We start from the raw sequence: 20,663 nt of genomic DNA on the forward strand, positions 1-20,663 counted from the left end.
AAGAGTACTGGAGTGGGGTGCCATCGCCTTCTCCAATACTGATTCTCAAAACGTTTGGGTATCCCAAGCACCTTTTATTTTCAGGTAGTGCCAGAGGTAATATTACTATAAGGGAAAAGTTAATGAAGAACAGATCAGTGAGTAAAAAAGAGTTATAGACAAATCGATAGATATGTAAATAGATACATAGGCAAAGACATAACCATATGAGTAAAATGATAGCTATTATCATAGCACCCCAAAGGTAAGTTTCTTGAGTGCTTTTTAAATATCTTTACCTGCTGCCGATGGCCAGAAATACTGACTTGTTTGTCAGCAATCAACTGATCCTGCCGTTCATCATACTTGTGGATCTTCAAATAATCTCAGTCACTACTTGAGGGTTTTTCCCTGATAACAGTAGTTATAATCATTGTCACTGTTGTTGCTGAGGGAATTTTAACACATGCATCAAGGAAGAGAAAAATCTTTCCCCTTTAAAGAACAGATGATGCATCCAGGAGAAATGTACAGAGACCTTGGGGAAAATTATTTTGTTGTCCTCAAAACAATCTTTATATTAAAAATATCACTGAATGCTCATATCGAAATGTCCACTAACAGTGTTTCACCATTTGCTCTTCTGTCTTTTGTTAGACATGGGAGATGAAGTTTATGACGATGTGGATGCCTCTGATTTCCCTCCTCCCCCAATAGAGATAAGGTAATTAAAATGCTCTCATTACAGTGAAGTAATGAAAATCAGACAGTTCAAGAACATTCAATTGGATAAAACCCCAATGGGGTGTGTTTGTACTGTGTGCCATCCTGTTGGCTCTGTTCTCCTCTCCCTGGTCCCAGCTCTGCCGTCTGCCAGGTTTGTGAATGGATGGATAGCCCAGGTCCTCCTCCTCTTTCTCTCTCTCCCCTCCCCCACTTCCCCTCCCCGATTCTCCAGTGGTCCTTCTGGTCCCCTGGTCATCCTCTGCCCTGTGACTCACCAATGTCTACGTTCATTTATTCTCTCATTCACTGGGAAAATATCTGAAAGCCTGATAGCAATTGATCTCACTAATTCATCCCCTCCCTTTCTTTTTACTTTTCCCCAACATTGTTTGTCTTGAAGACATTGCTTAATTTGTATCTCAAATCCTAACCCACCTGCTTCAAACCTCCTCTGTCCTCAAGAAGATTGTTTTCTTTTTGTGAAAAAAAATGAGAGCAAGAATTGTATTTTGAAAGGACTCTTAAAAGTTATATCATACTTTTACAAAAGCATCAGATTCTCAAAGATTCCATTCAAACTAACTAACAACAACAAAAGCAGTCAACAGTGAATAGTGACATTCTTTAGTTTCCCTAAGCCTTCAATTTAATTTTAGACAAAAACTGTAAGAAAATCTAAAATCAGTTAATACTAGAGGAGTACCTTTTGAAAATTCTTCTGAAATAGAATGTAGTATGGTAGAATGCTTTCTTGTACTCCAGTATGTGAGATGATCTGATACATGCTAAAAGCAAGAATACCTTTAACTTTTTCAAGAAAAAAGAAAGATGAATAAAAAGATCTCAGAATTGATCAGTTAAAGGATGAAAGTAACATCAGTGGAATATAATAAGTGGTGTCTTCTGAGCTGTACTGGTAAAAAATGCATGCTGCTGCTGCTAAGTCGAGTCAGTCGTGTCCGACTCTGTGCGACCCCATAGACGGCAGCCCACCAGGCTCCACCGTCCCTGGGATTCTCCAGGCAAGAACACTGGAGTGGGTTGCCATTTCCTTCTCCAATGCATGAAAGTGAAAAGTGAAAGTGAAGTCACTCAGTCGTGTCCTACTCTTAGCGACCCTATGGACTGCAGCCTACCAGGCTCCTCCATCCATGGGATTCTCCAGGCAAGAGTACTGGAGTGGGGTGCCAAAAAAATGCATGAGTGAACTCTAAGTAAATATTTATTTTTTACCAACATTATTAAACTAATTTTATGGAACAAGATGCAGTGCCAAGATCAAAGAAACTGAGGGGGAAATATGTTATTTATATATGAAGATCAAGTTCTACAGGCAAAACACACCAGAAATGTGAAAGGAGAATCATTCTCCTTTTTTAGTGCTCTGTGAAAAGAAAATCTAATAGTCTTCCCCATAAGGAAGTCACTTCTATCCCTGACAGTTTTAAATGCATTTTTGTGTTTAATATTACTGTAGAAATGCCACCACATTCCACTAAATAGCTCTCTAGGAACCCAGAGTCATCCATTGGCCCTTTTTTTTAAACAAAATAAGCCCCAGCTGATTCAACATTATGCAATATGGACTATTTTCTTTCCCATTGCTTGTTTTCAGAGTTAAAGACAGTTGTGTATTCTCTAAAATAGCATTGCATTTTTAAAAATAAATTTCAATAAATTATCTTCAACGAGAATTTGTGGGGCCTTTTTAACATTCATGTGTGTTCTGATTGCTCCAGTGTACTTATCTGGGCCAGGGATTCCATCACTGCCCAGGACACCAGCAGACAGAAGATTGTATTGTTCAGTTGCTCAGTTGGGTCCGACTCTTTCCTACCCTGTGGACTGTAGCCCACCAGGTTCCTCTGTCCATGGAATTTCCCTTGCAAGAATACTGGAATGGGTTGCCATTTCCTTCTCCAAGGGATCTTTCCAACACAAGGATGGAATCTGTGTCTCCTGCATTAGCAGGCAGATGTTTTACTACTGAGCCACCAGGGAAGCCTGCAGACAGAAGGCACTGAGGGACAGTGCAGAACTTAGGGCAGGGCAGTGTATACTAATTCACTTCCCAGTGAATAAACTCAATTTTAAGATTGAAAAATTAAGACTCAAATATTTTAAATAGCTCAGTTACAAACAAAGCTTTATCTTAGGTAATCAAAATAAAAATTAATATCAGTGTTTAAAACTGTCATTATTCACAAATATTCTGCTTTTTAAAATTCCTTTCTACAGAGATTCACAGCCTTTTCCTAACAACCATATTTAATCCTGGGGAATGGTTCACAACCTTGGTTGCAGATTAAATCACCTGGGAGCTTTTAAAATATGTGTGTCAGTACCTGGACCTCACTCAAACTAATTAATTAGAATTTTTAATTAATTTAATGTAATTAAAATTTCTGGGATTTAGACAAGGGCAGTGGTATCTTTAAAAAACTTTCCAGGTGATCTATTTGTGACCAGGCTGGAGAATCACTGCCTTAAACCAGTTCACTTCTCTTATAGTAATTGACTCTAGTTGGTATCATGAGATACAACCCTGGCTTCATTTTAAGTAGATATAAAAAAATTAATATATAGATAAATTTTTAAGCCATGAAAATCAGTCTTTCAAAAAGTGTTCTTTGGAGGGGAATTCCCTCATGGTCTAGAGGTTAAGATTTAGCACTTTCAGTGCTGGGGCACGGATTCAATCCATGGTCAGGGAACTGAGATCCTGCAAGCTGCATGGTGTGGTCAAATTTTTTTTTTAATATTCCTTTTTTAAAAAGTTTTTTCTATGACATTAGCCAAACCACTTGATTATCTAGGAAGGGTTGAAAATATAGGGGATTCAAGAATAGGTTAGATCATCTGAAATTGCTGATATGTAACAATGTAACTATACTTTGGTCATTTTATATTGTTCACCATGATAATCTCAAGCTTCCATTTTAACTCAGCCTGTACTCTCTTGAAGAATATTCTACATTAAGAAAAGTCATCATTTATCACAGTGAATGTACTAGATTTCTAAGAAAAATAATGAATTGAAAATGAAATTTAACAGAAATGTAATGCTATGAATTCTCCATTATACACTATTCTTTTTATGTTTTGAAACTAAATGCTGTTTTATGTATGTTCTGCCATCCTAGTCAAGGAGCCAAGACCAAAGCTGAAGAAAAAGACCCTAAGAAGCTAAAAAAGCAAGAAAAAGAAGAAAAAGACTTCAGGAAAAAATTTAAAGTATGTTACATTTAAATATCATACAAAGTTCAAAGCCCTAATGAAAAAACTGATGATTTTCTGTGTAATTATCAATATCACAGTTATCCGTCACAACACCTTTATTTTCTACAAACTTTGTTTTAGATTTAGATTTATTCCTATAAGAAATTAAGCAAACTCTTGTACGTGCCCAATATACATACTGTGGTAATCACCTAAATTTAGCTGTCCTTTGAAACTCAATAAGAAAGTAAGCTAAAAATAGAATGATTAAAAATGATGTGATATATATAGAGATATGAAATATTATTCAATCGTGAAAAACAAGGAAATCCTGCCGTTTTGACAATGTGGATGGACCTCAAGAGCGTTATGCTAAGTAAATTGTCAGACAAGAGGCAGAGACAAATACTTTATGATATCATTTATATGGAAAATCTAAAAAAACCAAACCCACAGAAACCAAGAGTAAAGTGGTGGTTACCAGAGGTGGAGAGCAGGGGGAGCTGTTTGTCAAAGGGTACGAATGTTCAGTTATAAGATGAATAAGTTTAGGGATCTAGTTACAGCATGGTGATTATAGTCAGCATTACTGTATTACATACTTGAAAATTCCTAAGAGAGTACATCTTAAGTGTTCTCACTACAAAGAAGAAATGGTAATTATGTAAAGTGATCGAACCAATAGAATTGAAGTTTTGATCGTAATCATTTTGCAGAAAATGAGTGTGACAAGTCAACGCATGTACATCTTAAATTTTTTAATTTTAAAAATAATTATTATATTAGGTTGGTGAGGTTGCAAGTGATTTTTCTCCAAAAAAGTTTTCTTTAATCTTCTTATCTTTTGAAAAAATAATAAGGAACTAGTTTTTTTAACAAAATTTGAAATTTTGCTGGAATTTTTAACAAAATTTCTTAATAAGTCTGTCAATAAGTGAATTACTTTAATAATACACATCAATCAATAATAAATGTTTTCCCTTATTTTTCTAGTATGATGGTGAAATTAGAGTCCTCTATTCCACCAAAGTTGCACCCTCCTTATCTTCTAAAAAGTGGGGCAACAGAGATCTACAAATAAAGCCTGGAGAATCCCTGGAAGTTATACAAAACACAGATGATACAAAAGTTCTCTGCAGGAATGAAGAAGGAAAATGTAAGTCATTACTTACTCTTCAAAAATATGATGCTGTAGCATTTAACAACTAAACAAGTTTTAGTGATCACTCTAAACTCTTTTTGCTCCATGCTTTGTAAATTCTGGAAAATTCACATTAAGAAACTGGAGATCTTGCTAGGCTGGAATCACTGTATTTCATTTTAATTTTTTTCATTTCCCACCTGCTATATTTGGCACTGAGTTGCAAAGATAATGCCAAATTAGTGTTTCTGGAAATATGGTCCCACAGACCCCCAGCATCAGAAAACTCTGCAAATATCACAGTTGCAATACCCTAGCCCAACATTTGACTTGCTAAGTCATGAGCTCTGGGGGTCAGACAGAGATTGTAAGTCTTCCCTAGTTTGTTCTTATGTACACTCAAGTGAGAATCACTGTGCTAAAGAATTGAGCGATTCTTGCTCTGGTCTGGTTTTAAAATTATATCTCATATGTCACACCTAGCATTTCCAGTTTTCCTACCTTGCAAATTCACTTGTTTTCATTTCCTGTTTGGCACATTTACTATAACCTACTCTTCCAAATAAACACAAGACAGTCCTTTCCTCTCTGACAGCTACTTAAGCTGACAGATGGAAATGTTTTTGTCCAATTTTAAAAGGTAGCTTATTTCATTTAAAGTCCAGGGAAGAGTAAGTCAAAATTATGTTGTCCTATATTTAAAACTGAATAGCCAGACTGGCTGTCCCATATCAGCCCAGTAAGTCTGCACGGAAAACTCTGAGTTCAATTTTAATGACAGGAAGGTGACTCAGGGACAGGAACCAAAATGGATCTTTTAAGAATAAAACACAGTGACTCAAGGGTGGGGAAAATGGATCTAAAATTTTATGGACAAGGTGTGGTTGGCTGTAAAAGGGAAAAATGGAATGTGGGTACAAAGGATAACAGGCAGGGGTATGTAATGTTAAGACTAGAAAGTCACAGGAGATAATTTGAAGACAAAGCTGCAGGAGACAAAGAATACCCCCATTCAACCCAGGATTTGTGAACACACACCCTAAGGAATAGTCTTAAATGCGGATAACTGCATGCTTTAAATGGCTGCCAAAATATTTTTTAAATGCTCAATATTTTTAAATTATTAAAGTTATGATGAATATACCAAATCGAATATTTTCCAGGATGATTATGACAACATGAGGAAATGCTTATGATCCATTAGTAACAGAAATAAGAAGCCTGCTTAATAAAGGATGGGAATTCTTTACAGCCATGTTTTAAAAATATGTAAATGAAACTAAAATGCTAATAATGGCTGATTAAGGTGATGGAAGGGGCTGCTTACCAGGTGATGCTAGAGGTAAAGAACCCACTTGCCAATGCAGGAGACATAAGAGACGCTGGTTCAATCCCTGGGTCAGGAAGATCTCCTGGAGGAGGGCATGGCAACCCACTGCAGTGTTCTTACTTGGAGAATCCCGTGGACAGAGGAGCCTGGCAGGCTACAGTTTATAGGGTCACAGCAAGTCGGACAAAACTGAAGCGAATGAGCATCCACACACGCGCAGGGTGATGGGCCCAAGTGATAGTTTTTTTCCCTCTGCTTTTCCAATTATGTCTCATTTTTCACGACAGACAATTGTTCTAATGCTTGTTATATGGACCCTTCTCCAGAGAACAAATTTCAGGCTTATTTTGACCTGCTGTCCGGAGATTCCTGTCCTTAACAACAGATCCCATCTAGAGCAATGCTCCTAGATTTAAAAGTACATGCACTTCACAGAGATCTTGTTAGAAATGTAGACTTTAATTTAGTAGATCTGAGGTGAGGAGTTTTCCCAAGGTCTCACGTAATTCATGCTGCTAGTCCACAGAACAGACTCTGAGTAACAGGATGTAAATGACCTCAGCAACAAACATGTATAGATACAGATGGGCAGACGTAGATTCAGCATCAAGAACAGAAATTTGGAGCAGACTCCTATCTAGGAATCAACAGACCTTAAACAGGAGAAAAAGCAGCAGCCATGCAGGGCTAATTTGTAATCTGCTGTCATTTTCTATTTGGACATCAATCATTCTAAATACTACTATGAATACCAGAGGGCTCCCATCCTCTTAAGAATGTATCATCTGTTAAAAATGAGAAGTGAAAACATTACATGATAAAATCAAGCTTTCCTTGTTACTTTTATCTTTTTCTTTTTTTCCTGGTGTAGGACCAATGCAGTTTGCAGTTCCCAAGCTCATGAATAACTAATTCAGTTCTTTGGTGGTTTGGGGTTCATCTCAAACAGAATGAAAATCATCTTATTATATCTTGTGTACTAGTTGTTTTTTATTTAAAAACTTTCTTTGGCCTGGACTTTGTCTTAGTTTGGCCTCCCCAGCTGGAAGGTGAGTCTGGGAAACTCCCATCGGCAAGTGGCAGAGTAGCCTGGGAAGAGAAGGCAGCTAACAAAACCTTGTTATCAAAAAGAGGTATCACTTGGGTAGGTGCAGCTTGCACGCTCAGTTGCTTCAGTCGTGTCCAACTCTTTGCGACCCTGTAGACTGTAGCCTGCCAGGCTCCTCTGTCCATGAGATTCTTCCAGCAAGAATACTGGATTGGGTTGCCATGCCCTCCTCCAGGGATCTTCCTGGCCCAGGGATTGAACCCACATCTCTTATTTCTGCATTGGCAGGCTCAAGCAGCAGTGTTATCCCATCTGGTGGGAAACAAATAGGGCTATTTATACATCAACTCCTGTCCATCAGGAATTGAAGCCTACCCCTGGACATGTGGCCAGTCATTCAGGACACTGAGAAAGCAGACAAGGAAAGTTCTGGAAGCTAGAAAAAAAAAAGTCATCAGTAAATAAATAGAAAATGCAATTACTATCAGTTGCAAGTCGAACCACAAAGCCCTGAAATCATGAGGGTAAAAGTATATGGGAGGGCCATCAAAAGCATCTTCAATTGCATTATTCCACAATTCAATGATCAGATTTATTTCATTTCCCTTTTATTTCCCCAAATCTCTTATCTTTCTTAATTTTTCCAAAATTGCTCATTATTCTTTCCCTGAACTGAATCCTTGACATTTTTAATTTTCTTAATTTCTGATCCATTCCTCAAATATCACTATAGGATTTGGGACAGTTGCTGTGTGGGTTTAACCCTCCCTCACTGGATTATTCCAATAACCTTTCAAAAGATATGTGTCCCTTACCATTACTCTCAGCCATTCCACTCACCACACTGTTACCTGAATATTATTTTTTTAAAAACATGAAGTCTTTAGGGTTAGTATATAAAATCCTTTATGATCTAGCCTTCCCCTCTTCAACTATTTCCCATCTGCAGCTGATACTTCAGAAATACAGACTACTTACTTGTCATTCCCTGAGTAAATTGTGCTATTTCACCCTTCTATACTATTTTATTCTATTTGGAATGCCCATAAATTATCTATTAAAAACAAACCAGTTGTCATCTAAAATTGGAAGCACACTCACTCCCTCCTCCCTAACACAATGAATCTCTCTCTTGCTCCACCATACCACTACTGTTACTGCTGCAAGTGTCCTTATTGCTTTAACAACATATTACTCTTATTAAACTCTGAGTTTGAGAGTAACTTCAATGAAATGTTCTCAACATTGTATTGCCAACACATTCTACACTGCCTGATACCTTGTTTGGGACTCGCTGAATTGAGTATAAGAATTTAGAGACTGCAATTGTTTAACCAGATGAAAATCTGACATACTGACATTTGTGGGAAGAAGTCTGTTGAATAGTTTAACTTGTTTTAAGACACAAGTTCTCTTGTGTGATTCCGTTCACTTATTGTGTATCATTTGAGAAGCTCTAAATCTTTCTGTTCCTTTTTCTACATGTAATTAGCAGTAATAGCATTTGCAATCCAGCACCATGGTGATCCTAACATTTTCCTTACTTTCTATTCGTTTTTAATCTGGAAAAAAAAAAAGACAGAGAGAGAGAAAACCATAGTTTACTTAAACATAATTTGTAATGATAGAAATCCAAGGCTAAAGCATGAACAGTAATCCCTTCTCACTGTGGAGTAGAGTACAAGCCACTTTTACTGGCATTAGCACATTTGAAAAAGTCTCAGCCACAGACTTGTAGAACAGCATATTGTAGAGGCATTGAGATCTTAAATATATATTTGATGGCACGTTCCCAAATGTTTAGAATTTCTTGATAATATTTGTGCATTTTCCTCAAGTCAATGTCTCATAAACTGTGAGTTTTCCCACCTCCTGTCACCAGAGAAAATTTTCCTACAAAAATGTGTAATGAGACATGAAGTATTTGTGGTCAAAATGTTCTCCATTTCCTTTGGGCATCAAAGGAAGGGGAATTTTAAAGGTACTTTGAATGTCCCTAATCCAATTGATCATTTTTGCTTTGGTAATTTTGTTTTTCATTTTAAAACAACACATGCTAACTGAAGAAAAAATTTTTTATTCAGAAATTTAATAATTCATCTGATTTGAAACCCTAAAACTAAGTAGGGAGAGAAAAAGAGAGGAAAGAGAACATTTGTAATATACTAGGATAATAATTTATATTTAGTATTATATACTGCATTTCATTTTTAATTTCTATTCCACTATGAGCATTTTCTTTGAAGTTGGACATTGTTTCACTTGCCTGGGTAAAAGTATACAATGTGACTTTATTGTTTTTAAACTGCATGAGGCCAAATTGAGTACATTTAACTTTATTTCTGGGCTTGCTTACAACAAATGAAATGATAAGGAAATAATACAATTCATCATTTTTAATGAGTAAAAAATTTGAAAATATTAGAACAACGATCTCTTTCATTTTATTCCAAAGACGGCTTTGCATATCCTTGGTAATTTTATATTCACAACGCCCTTCGGAAAGGTCAGTCATTAGTTCTAGGACACATTTGCCCTGTACCAAGTAAACGTTAGGGGAAGAAATTAACTGGCGTGTATAGGGTGGGTATGCTAGCTCTGCTGCTTCTGCTAAGTCGCTTCAGTCGTGTCCGACTCTGTGCGACCCCATAGACAGCAGCCCATCAGGCTCCCCCGTCCCTGGGATTCTCCAGGCAAGAACACTGGAGTGGGTTGCCATTTCCTTCTCCAGTGCATGAAAGTGAAAGTGAAGTCGCTCAGTTGTGTCCAACTCTTGGCGACCCCATGGACCGCAGCCTACCAGGCTCCTCCATCCATGGGATTTTCCAGGCAAGAGTACTGGAGTGGGGTGCCATTGCCTTCTCCGTAACTAGCTCTACCCCATCACATATTTCAAAGCATTTGCTTCAAGCCACTGTGTTCTATGTTCTGCTCTATGAATGTGAAGTTTCCAAATAATAATCTCATATGATATATGAGACTCCCTGGTGTGCCAGTGTCCATCATATTAAAGAGCTAACTAAACACAGCAGCACCTCTGCATGTTTCAGAACTATGGTGAGTTTTTCTGTTTATTTCATTTGTTTGTATTTTTCATTAATGTTCCCTGTGATGGTTGTACGTGGAACATGTGAGCAAAGAGAACATTTTCTACCGCAAACAAAAATTTGTTTCTAGGAACTATAATGGAGAGATTGTATAAAAATTCATGGTAAGACACTTGTTTTGACACTGTCGGGAATCATGCTTCTAATATAATGAAGTTTTAGCAGAGATTTTTAAAGGTACTAGACATCATTTCAGGGAACTAAAATAGAGCCGCACAGGACCAACCCTGCTCCAACCCTTAATATGTTTGCTCTCAAATAATGTTCCCAATCATTGATATTTGTGTTTCTAACAACTACAAAAACAGCAACAACATTAGTGCTTTCCTCAAAAGGAAATGTGGTTAGAACTCTTGAACAGACAAGATATAGGAGGAAATGTAATAGAGGTTTGAGAAGCTAAGAAAATATATTTTTTATAATTAATTTTGTGAGATTAGGTAATTAAACTGTATTATGAGTTATTAACTTTGATCACTGAAAGGACTCTTTTACACCTAATTACAGATAGTGTTTTATCCATGTTGACACAATTTTAGCATAATTGAGTTTTTAAAAAATAGATGTCCATAGTGGTGGTGGTGTAGTTGCCAAGCCATGTCTGACTCTCGCAACCCCATGGACTATAGCCTGCCAGGCTCCTCTAGCACTGGAAAATAAAAACCTTTAATTTCCAAAATGAGGATTATATTCTTTATTTTGGATTTAGTTTCTTTTGACCTTCTAAATATTTTTTACAAATGACAATAAATATATTTGATGCCAGAATAATTCCAGTCTTTGGCACTATTTTCTCATTTCTTATGTATTTCTCTAATTGTCTACATTCTAATTTTAGTTCAGATACTTTACAAAGCCCAGACAACTAACAAACAGATTGACTTCATCATTGAAGGCTTCAGTCGTTATTTTTAAATTATTAATTTAAACATGAATGTTATGGGAACACTTAACTTGTATTGTTTTATTTTCCAATTTGTTTTAAGAGAAAATTAAAAATGAAAACATAACCATTAATTTTAACTAACGAAAAAATAAAGTTTATGACTCTCACTGTCTGTAGAAATGGTTCACACTTTATGTTAGCCCTAGGCACAGGTACAGGTAAAGACAGATTTCCACTATTGGAACCCTGATACAAAATCTGCAGTTTGTTTTAAAAGTCTGTTATTTGCAGAGTTTCTCTTTTGAGAGACACAGAGAATTGAATTTGTTAAAGATGAGCTTATCCCCCTTTAAAAATCATACTAAATGCATGATGTCCAACCTTAAATTTTTTTAAGTTTGTTAATGTGAAACGAAAGAACTGTGGAATCAAAGGCAACCCAAGGATCATAGATATTAATTTTAGATGACCTTTATATTAACTTTTCCCACATCTGCTTTAATTGAAATAAAATGGAAGATATAACGTGGTCTAATTTTTTAATATTCCAAGAAAAATATTACTTTAGTCTGTTTTTATCATTTTGACACATGCTTCATTACCTCTATGCTACACCAATTCAAAGATAACTTTGATTCTTTATTTTTCAAATATGACTCATAAAATAAGATAAATTTGATAAAAATTTTTATCAAAAAGTGGTGAATCTCTTGACAGAATATTTGGTGGAGTATTTTTACCCTGGAATATGTCAAGGGAAAGTTTGTTTCCTTAAATTTTAATGCACAATTTCAGTTATATGATTATACTTAAAATTTTTGCATGTTAAGTCAGTGGCAATATGATATTAATATGTTTAAATAAGTTTATTAACATTGGTATTAATTTTCATTTATGAACTTCCTGCTTTGTCATTTTTTACACATTTACTCTGATTTAGAACCCAAAACCAGATCTGAGGTGGAGCAAAACCAATAAATTGACTCAGTGAAAGAAATTATTTAGATGCTGATTGGCAAAACTATAAACGGTACTAATGGTAAGCATGCAATAGTGACTAGGTGCTAACACAAAATTAACAGCTATAAAGGTTAGTAAATTAATTAGATGTCAGCAGACACTTTCTTGTGAAAAATAGTCCATATTTTTTCTTAGGAGTATTTTGCTCAAGAGGGGCAAAAATAAAGTGGAAATAAATAATTTGCTTTCCTGTATAAAATGTCTATTTTCTATTTAACAGAGGAATCACTGGAATCTCTGATATCTGCTATTCTAATAATTATTTGTTCCATGAAAGATGAAAATACAAACATTGACATTCTGTCAAGTGGTAAAAGCAATAGTGGAAGATCTTTCACGCTGATTATAAGAGAGCTGTTTTGAAACTTTTTCGAATGCACACTCCCCCAAGTAACCACTAGATTGTGGATCTGAAAGGGGAGTAGAATATAATTCTGACTGTTCAGTGTAAAAAAAAAATTGAAAAGTTAAGTCTTAGACCTGGAGATATTTAAAATCCCTACCCATGACTTGGGCTTCCCTTGTGGTTCAGCTGATAAAAGAATCTACCTGCAATGCAGGAGACCCTGGTTTGTTTCCTGGGTTGGGAAGATCCAACCCAGAGGAGGGCATGCAACCCACTCCAGTATTCTTGCACGGAGAATCCCCATGGACAGAGGAGCCTGGCAGGCTACAGTCCGTGGGGTCGCAAAGAGTCAGACATGACTGAATGACTAAGCACACACCCCCGTGATCTACTCTTGTAACTGGAGAAATTATGCTTAACAAATTCTTAAAATTGTGCCACATGGGTAACACCTTGAAGAAATAGATTGAACTGTGAAAGAAGCTTGGGCTACAACATATTGGTTTTTAATTTAAGGGAGAAGGAAGAAATATTGTAAATGGTGGAAAACAGGAGAGAGAGAAAAAAGAAAGAGAACAGTGGACACACAAAAATGAGTCATATTTGGAGATAGATATAATTATTCAATATATTATATGATATTTAATTATTAAATGCTATTTAAATTTATTTAAAAATAGTAGAGACTTTTAAAGTTTATATTGTTAATAAAATATGTTTTCTTTTTCCTTCTTAGATGGTTACGTCCTTCGGAGCTACTTGGTGGACAAGTAAGCCTATTTTCTGCTCCTACTATACTTTCAAAAAGAATGATATTCTTTTCTTTAGGAAGGATTCCTAATATCATTTAAATAACATAATCTACTAAACTATCATAAATAAATTTTAAAACAATACTCTATACTAATGTCAATATGGTAGTATCCATAATGAAGTCAGTTTTAAGTATCACTCTTTTAAATCTAAAAGAGGAGCCCTTCTCATTCATGGTTATACCATTGCTGGTTTTATATATTCATTGGAGACAGACATAGCAAACATTGGATACAGGTCAAAAGTGCGAGCACTTTCATTAGTACTTTGCTTTTCATAGCTATTAATGTAGTTGAGGGGCTTCCCTGGCGGTCCAGTGGTTAAGATTTCACCTTCCGATGCAGGGGGTATAGGTTTGATCCCTGATCAGGGAGCTAAGATTCCACATGCCTCACAGCCAAAAAAAAAAAAAAAAAAAAACATAAAAAAACAAAACAAAACAAAAATGCAGTTGATTGGATTGATCAGAGATCAATAGCTTCTGCAGAGTAGGTACAAATATCACCTGCTAACAGCTTATAGTTTGGCTCCTAATTGAGGGCTTTTCTTTACTCACGCCCTGCATCATAGAATATTAAGTTGCCTTTTTTGGAAGCATGCCAAAAAGAAAAGATAGAGGTCAATGATTCTTCTATTTTTATGAATAGGACATTGTCACGGTCTGATACTAGTGCTAGTAGAGTCACACTCCCCTCTCCCTCCCCCCCACCAATGTTATAAGATTCTGTCCCAAGTAAACCGGTGTAAGAAATGAGCTCCATTATCAAGTAGGTCATATACCAATCTGGAGATTTACAGAATTTGGCATAATTAAGAAATCAAGGAGGATTCACAAACTGTAGCCATAAACAACCTGACACCATCAGAAAGAGACAACTGAAGGTTAAGTGCTCTGTCAGCAAACTAGAAAAGAATCAAGAGAAAAATAATCATAACACTTTTGTTTTCTTCAGAGCATTAGTCACAGTAGTAGGCATTGGACTTTTTAATGGGCTTTACTCTATGAAAGATAAAAATTTCAAGGAGAGAATGTGTGACAAATAATGGGATCACATCTTCATCAGTGATTATTACAGGATGATTTAGAAAGAATTCAGAAAATGTACTCTCTAAGTAATTATTGCTTTACCATCTATTGAGGTGAACAGTTAATAAACGTTTATTGAATGAACGGTAGAAAAAAACTGTCCTCTTTGCATTTGTATCAAATTTCCATTAGCCAAATCCTTCCTCAATCTCAGAAAAAGGATTCAAACAGAAGACAGAGGGAACTCACGGCATCTGCCATGGTTAGCAGCAATTTGAAAAGCCTGTTGCTTCTAAATGCACAAAGGTAGTGCAGGAACCAAGAGTAGGTCTGGACTAAGTGACAAACCCACCTCACATTTCTGCACTTCAAAACCGTGTCCTCCATTTCAAGGTTCTATTAATATTTATAATTCTATTTTAATTACTTGCGTGTCATTGTCTCCTCCATTACCTTATAAGCTTCTAGAAACAAAGGCTGTGTCTTATAAATCTCCTGGTACATAGGAGGGACTCAGTGTGTGTGTGGAATAGAATATGTCACAAAGATTCAGGATCAGATAAAACCTAAAATGTGTAAAAGTCACTAACTATTATTAGGGATGCTGCCTATAACCACAAACATTTTTTTAAATTATGTAACATAAGAATCACCTATGAACCATATCCTGGCTGCTTATTTTGTAACCAATACTTATATATTTTTTAATTAATATTTACAAATTATAATTAGAAACATTGTAAAAATGATACACCCATTTCCTATGCCAAATATTTTTGTATTTCCTTCAACACTTGAAGTTCACATGAAAGTAGTATACATCCGATGTTAACAAACATAAAGAATTCATCAGAGTTTTAAATGAGGGCCCCCAGAGTACTGTGCTTTGATTTTTCAGTTTGTTCGGTTCAACAAACATTTCTTAACCAAGGACAGATATATGCTAGGCTTATAGTTCAACTGAAAGATGAATAAGGCATGGTCTGTGTTGTTGGGGCATGTTTTCACTATTCTGTATGTCTGTGATATGGAATAAGTTTGTGTGTGTGCATGTGTGTTTAAGAACGAAACAGAAGATTAGATTAAGTCAATAAAAGAAGATGCAGATGTATATGAAATTTCTTCCCATTTATAAATGTATAACACATAATACTCATCATCATAATACTTCTCATCCTTAAATGCCTTGTATCACATGAAATAATGTTATTAAACTTTTAACCTAATGTTATTTTAATATTAAGAAGATTATTTCATTAAAGTAAAATTTATTTTCTACTTAACAGTGATGGAGAGATTTATGATGATATTGCTGATGGTAAGTCTCATGTGGCCCTCACCACAGGGAAGAATGGTGAATTTACTGTTCTTACAAATACTGGAAATAGCTTACTGGATTAATAAGAGCCTTCCAATCTGATCAGAATTTGAATTATCTGAAAATGTTAGGAAATGTAAATACCTTGGTATAATGAAAAAAAAAACTTATTTTTGTAAATGACTGGAAATCAAGAGAAAATCTCTTCTTTATTTCCTTTGAAAAATAAAAGAATAAAAATATTTAGTGAATCTTTCATTATACCATGAATCTTAATAAGGATTGCTTTTACCCACAAAAAATATTTATGCTTGGACAGTAAATAGGTACATATTTCATAACATGTATTACTCGTTAGTATTATCTAAGCATTGAACACTTCTAAATTACGATCTAAAAATTTAATCTCACCTGAAATGAAGCATAGTGTAATGTTCCTTTTAGTCTCCTTTTAAATGTAAGATTCTTACTGATGCCTAGTATTTTCAGCCTCATCCAGAATTACTTTCAAAAAGTATATTTAATAAAGTTTCAGATTAAATAATCCTGAGTCTCATTTTGGTAGAGAATAGATTTGTCCAGAAACTTTGTTTGGAAAAGTATACTAAGCAATGAGTGTTAAATAAACATATGGCCTTCCATTTAACTACTTTTTCATAAAGTGAGCCAATTCTACTTTTTCTTAATCCTAAACCAGGACAGTATGAATCATTTACATTTCCAATGTATGAACACTTAGAAAATATGCATTTTGTGTAACTAATTTAAATTTGTTTTCTTCTTTCAGGTTGCATCTATGACAATGACTAGCTCTCAGTTTTGGTCCTTCTGCTATGTTCATTTGACATCAATGTGAAGTCTGGGTTTTAATTGGCTTGTCTTATCGAGTATCATAGAAAATGAATGCACAAAGCTACTTAGTACTTTTTCAAAAAATTCCAATTACTTTCATACATCTTGAAATTTTGGACTTGGAAAGCGATAGCTCTGCCTAATCAACGTCTTAGAAGACTGTATTTATAAGATGTAAGAAATATTAAAAACCCAGTTCTGCCTCAGCTACAATGAAGGCACTTCTTTTAGTCCATTAAAAGACAACTCTTCCTAAAAAAATCACTTGAGAAGAAATGACTGTGTTGTCTAAAGAAATATAAAGAACAACAAAAAATATAAGGAAGGAAATTTTTAGGCTTTTCCTAAGAGGGAAAACTATTGTTTGTACTTCTAATGATCATATCTTATATTCTCCATTCAAATTACCTAGCTTTTAAAAGGCAGGGCTGTCTCCTCTCTTATTGGTGGGTTAAATGTTTTTAAAAATGATAGTAGTAGTGGAACTTTTGTATAAAGTTTGTCTCTATTTGTTAATTGTGAATATGTTTTAATTATTTGATGAGAATGTATGCAATTCCTATACACACCTAAGATTAAAACGGTGGAAGAGTCTAAAATGTTTTCTTTTTGTAGAACTGTATGCTAACAGTATAATTCTGTTTAAAGTTCTATTGTAACTAGAGTGGATATGAATGAAGACTACCCTAAAATTATGAAGAATGAAGTTTGAAAGTAACTAGCCTTTAATGCACCTCTTTGCTATGAAGGCTCTTTTAAAGGTTTTGTTTTTCAATTACCTCCATGGAAAAAACTTTAAACCACTTTACTGGAAAGTTAGCCAACAGAGGGGATACAAATTAATAAATCTTAGCGTTTGGGCTGGGGTGTTTCATATTAGTACGTACTCAACCAAAGACAACCCCAAAACAAAATGTGAATCATTTGGGTTCCAAATGCTAAGAACACTAAACATGACACAAACTGAAGAGACCTAACACCCAAGAAAAAAGTATATTAGGAAACTTTTTCAACTTCAACCCACTCCAGTATTCCTGCCTAGAAAATCCCGTAGACAGAGGAGCCTGGCAGGCTCCAGCCCATGGGGTCACAAAAGAGTCAGACAGGACTTAGTGACTAAACAAACAACATATGAATTGAGCAAATCCTAATGCTGGCTCTGCTATTAATGAACCTTGATGTGATATTGGATAAATTATTAATCCTCCTCCTATTAATAGTTATCTCATTTGCAAATTTCAAGATTGGACTAAGTCAGTTTTTCCCAATGTTTTCACTATCAGTTAACTTCTATAATCCTCCTCTGCCCTAGCCCTGTGCTTTAGAAGCTTTTCCTGATTTTTAAAACTCGGTGATGAAATAATGATTAATGTATTACCCATGTTTTAATATTTCAAAGGCCCACCCATTGGAGATTCTGAAGAGTAGCCCCTCTGAATTAAAATAATTCCAAGTAATTGTAAAGGAATTCAAAGTCTTCATATGGGTTAAGTGGGGTTTCTATTAGGCACTTTGAAATGTAAAAATAGATCATCAACTACTATCATTCCATGTATACATTCTGGGAGTCTGAGGCTCCCAGATTAGAAGACACTGATCTTAAAAGACCCCTTCCAATTATGAAATATTTTGATGTCTAATTTTTGCTAGAGGGAGACAGTATTTGCTCATGTGATGAATTTACTTTAAAATCAGATAAAATTACATCATCCAAATGTGGTTTTTGATTGTTAAATCAGGTAACAAATATACAGAATACACTGACAGTATGTTTCCAGTAATTTTTTCTTCTGATTGAGAATAGTATAAACTCAAGACAAAGTCAGTTTTAAAAATGCTAAATTATATCAGGAGAATCTTTTAGAATTTTGGTTCATATACAAAGAAACAGATACATGCCTGTGAAAGATTTATGTAATAGGTAATTGCCTTCATATAAAGGAAATATCTGAAGTATTAATTTTAATATACTAAATATCATTTCTGTTTTGGTTTTACCTGAGGAATTTTGTCATGTGAGAAGAGTGACAAATAAATAATACCTTCACAGATAACTTTGCCTCCTACTTATCGAGCCATCAAGGCTAGCAGGCTTTCTGTCCCATAACTTGAATAAGACTGTGTTTGAGCCCATTCTTACCTCTTTTGGCTTTGGCCTCAGAGGATGGGATACCTCAAGTTCAAACCAAACCTTCCACCACTGATGTCCCTGATATCCACCTCCTGTTTTGTGATAGAAATTGAGATAACCAAGTGCAAAAGCTTCGAATATCCTACAAGGTGAAGCCTTGGTCCATATCCAGACACTAACCCAGAAAATAAGATGTCACCACTCAGAGTCAAAGCCACAACCTGTTATCTCACGTTTTCCTGCCTTCTCTGGAGTCTTCTTTCACAATTATTTCATTCTCAACTTCCCTGTCTCACTTCTTCCCCATCCCTCTTTCCCTCCTACATTTCCTCTTTTCTATCTTTTTCTCCCAATATGCAAATTCCCTCCTTTAGGCTTACAGACATACTCAAGTCTTTCCTGCTTGAAAAACAGGAAATCTTGCCTACCATCCAAATACCCCTCTAACTACAGTCTGTTCTATCTTCTTTTCCTCACCTTGTTGTCTTTCAGTGGTATGGTATATGGAATTCCCTGGTGGTCTAGTGGTTAGGTCTCTATGCTTCCATGTTTGGGGCCTGGGTTCTGTCCCTGGTCAAGAAAGAAAGACCCTCACATGAGATGTGGCCTCCCCCCCAAAAAAAGTAGATTATGTGTGGCAGCCAGGAAAATGTGCCTCATGGACCTCCAACCACAGAGAGCTTAATTAACCAAAGGCCCCAGTCCTGCCAATGCCAGCCTTCCGACAGACTGCTCCTATGTACCCAGCAATTGACTGTGGCAGGCGTGTTCCTGAAAGATACAAAACCCCCCAGCAGCCTGGCTAACCCTTCCTTACCATCACGGCACTCTGAGATGCTTTGCCCCAGCCATCTCTTCCTCCTCCCTTTCTGGGTTCAGACTTGCCTTGCTCCCTGTTGATTCCTCCAGCCTTCCCTGCCTTCCTCCCATTTCCTCTGACACATGTATTTACCCCTCCCTGCTCTCCCATATTACTGCATTTTTCACTCCATCTTGGTGTTTGCTTTCCAGAAGACCTGCACTGACCACCGTAGCACTGGAGAGTTTGTAAAAATACACATCCTCCTCAGATCAACTGAATCAGAATATCTGGTGAAGAAATGTTTCAATCAATTTTCTTTAACTGAAGTATGCTTGATTTACAATGTTGTGTTAGTTGCAGATGTACTGCAAAGTGATTCAGTTATACATATATATATAATCTGTTATTAAATTATTATTTGATAATTATTATAAAACAGTTGGTACAATCCCCTGTGCAATACAATATATTCTTGTTGGTTTCAATCAATTTTTTATTGACTCTAAATATGAATTTAATGTGAAGCCCTGGCCCCTATTTACCCTCTATTACATTCTCAAGTTATATTCAATCTTCGACTTATCGCAGTCTGGTCTCTGCTACAATTACTCTCAAGTCAAGGGTCTGTGGATATCCCACAAGTATCTCTAACTCATGTGACTCAAAACTGAACTCATCCTCTTTTCCCTTTTCAACTGATGATTCCTCCTACAGGTTCTATTTCCTTGACAAATCAATCATCCATTCACTCAAGCTCAAAACCCAAAAGTTTCTCTGCTTCTGCTCCTTCACTTTTCATGTCCAATGACTCATCATTAAGCAGAACTTCTCAAAAGATCTGTCTTACTTGTTTTATACTCCTATACCTGGGTTGAGAAGATTCCCTGAAACAGGAAATAGCAACCCAACCCAGTATTC

At 35.7% G+C, this 20,663-nt stretch overlaps 1 protein-coding gene across 5 annotated transcripts in view; it reads left to right on the forward strand.

Annotated features, from left to right (window-relative positions):
* The window catches only part of FYB1 (FYN binding protein 1), a 174,248-nt gene extending 154,018 nt beyond the window's left edge, over positions 1–20,230 (forward strand). For 2 of the 5 annotated variants that reach the window (XM_070774733.1, XM_070774735.1), the window contains exons 14-18: positions 637–703; positions 3,849–3,939; positions 4,918–5,080; positions 13,539–13,572; positions 14,835–15,912. In XM_070774733.1, the coding sequence (XP_070630834.1) occupies positions 637–703; positions 3,849–3,939; positions 4,918–5,080; positions 13,539–13,572; positions 14,835–14,952 (473 nt within the window). In that variant the 3' untranslated portion in view covers positions 14,953–15,912. The other 3 variants (XR_011562440.1, XM_019983039.2, XM_070774734.1) reach the window with 3 other exon arrangements.
* The last annotated feature ends 433 nt before the right edge of the window (positions 20,231–20,663 follow it).

The sequence above is a fragment of the Bos indicus genome, chromosome 20 (assembly GCF_029378745.1).
Source record: "Bos indicus isolate NIAB-ARS_2022 breed Sahiwal x Tharparkar chromosome 20, NIAB-ARS_B.indTharparkar_mat_pri_1.0, whole genome shotgun sequence".
Lineage (NCBI taxonomy): Eukaryota > Metazoa > Chordata > Mammalia > Artiodactyla > Bovidae > Bos > Bos indicus.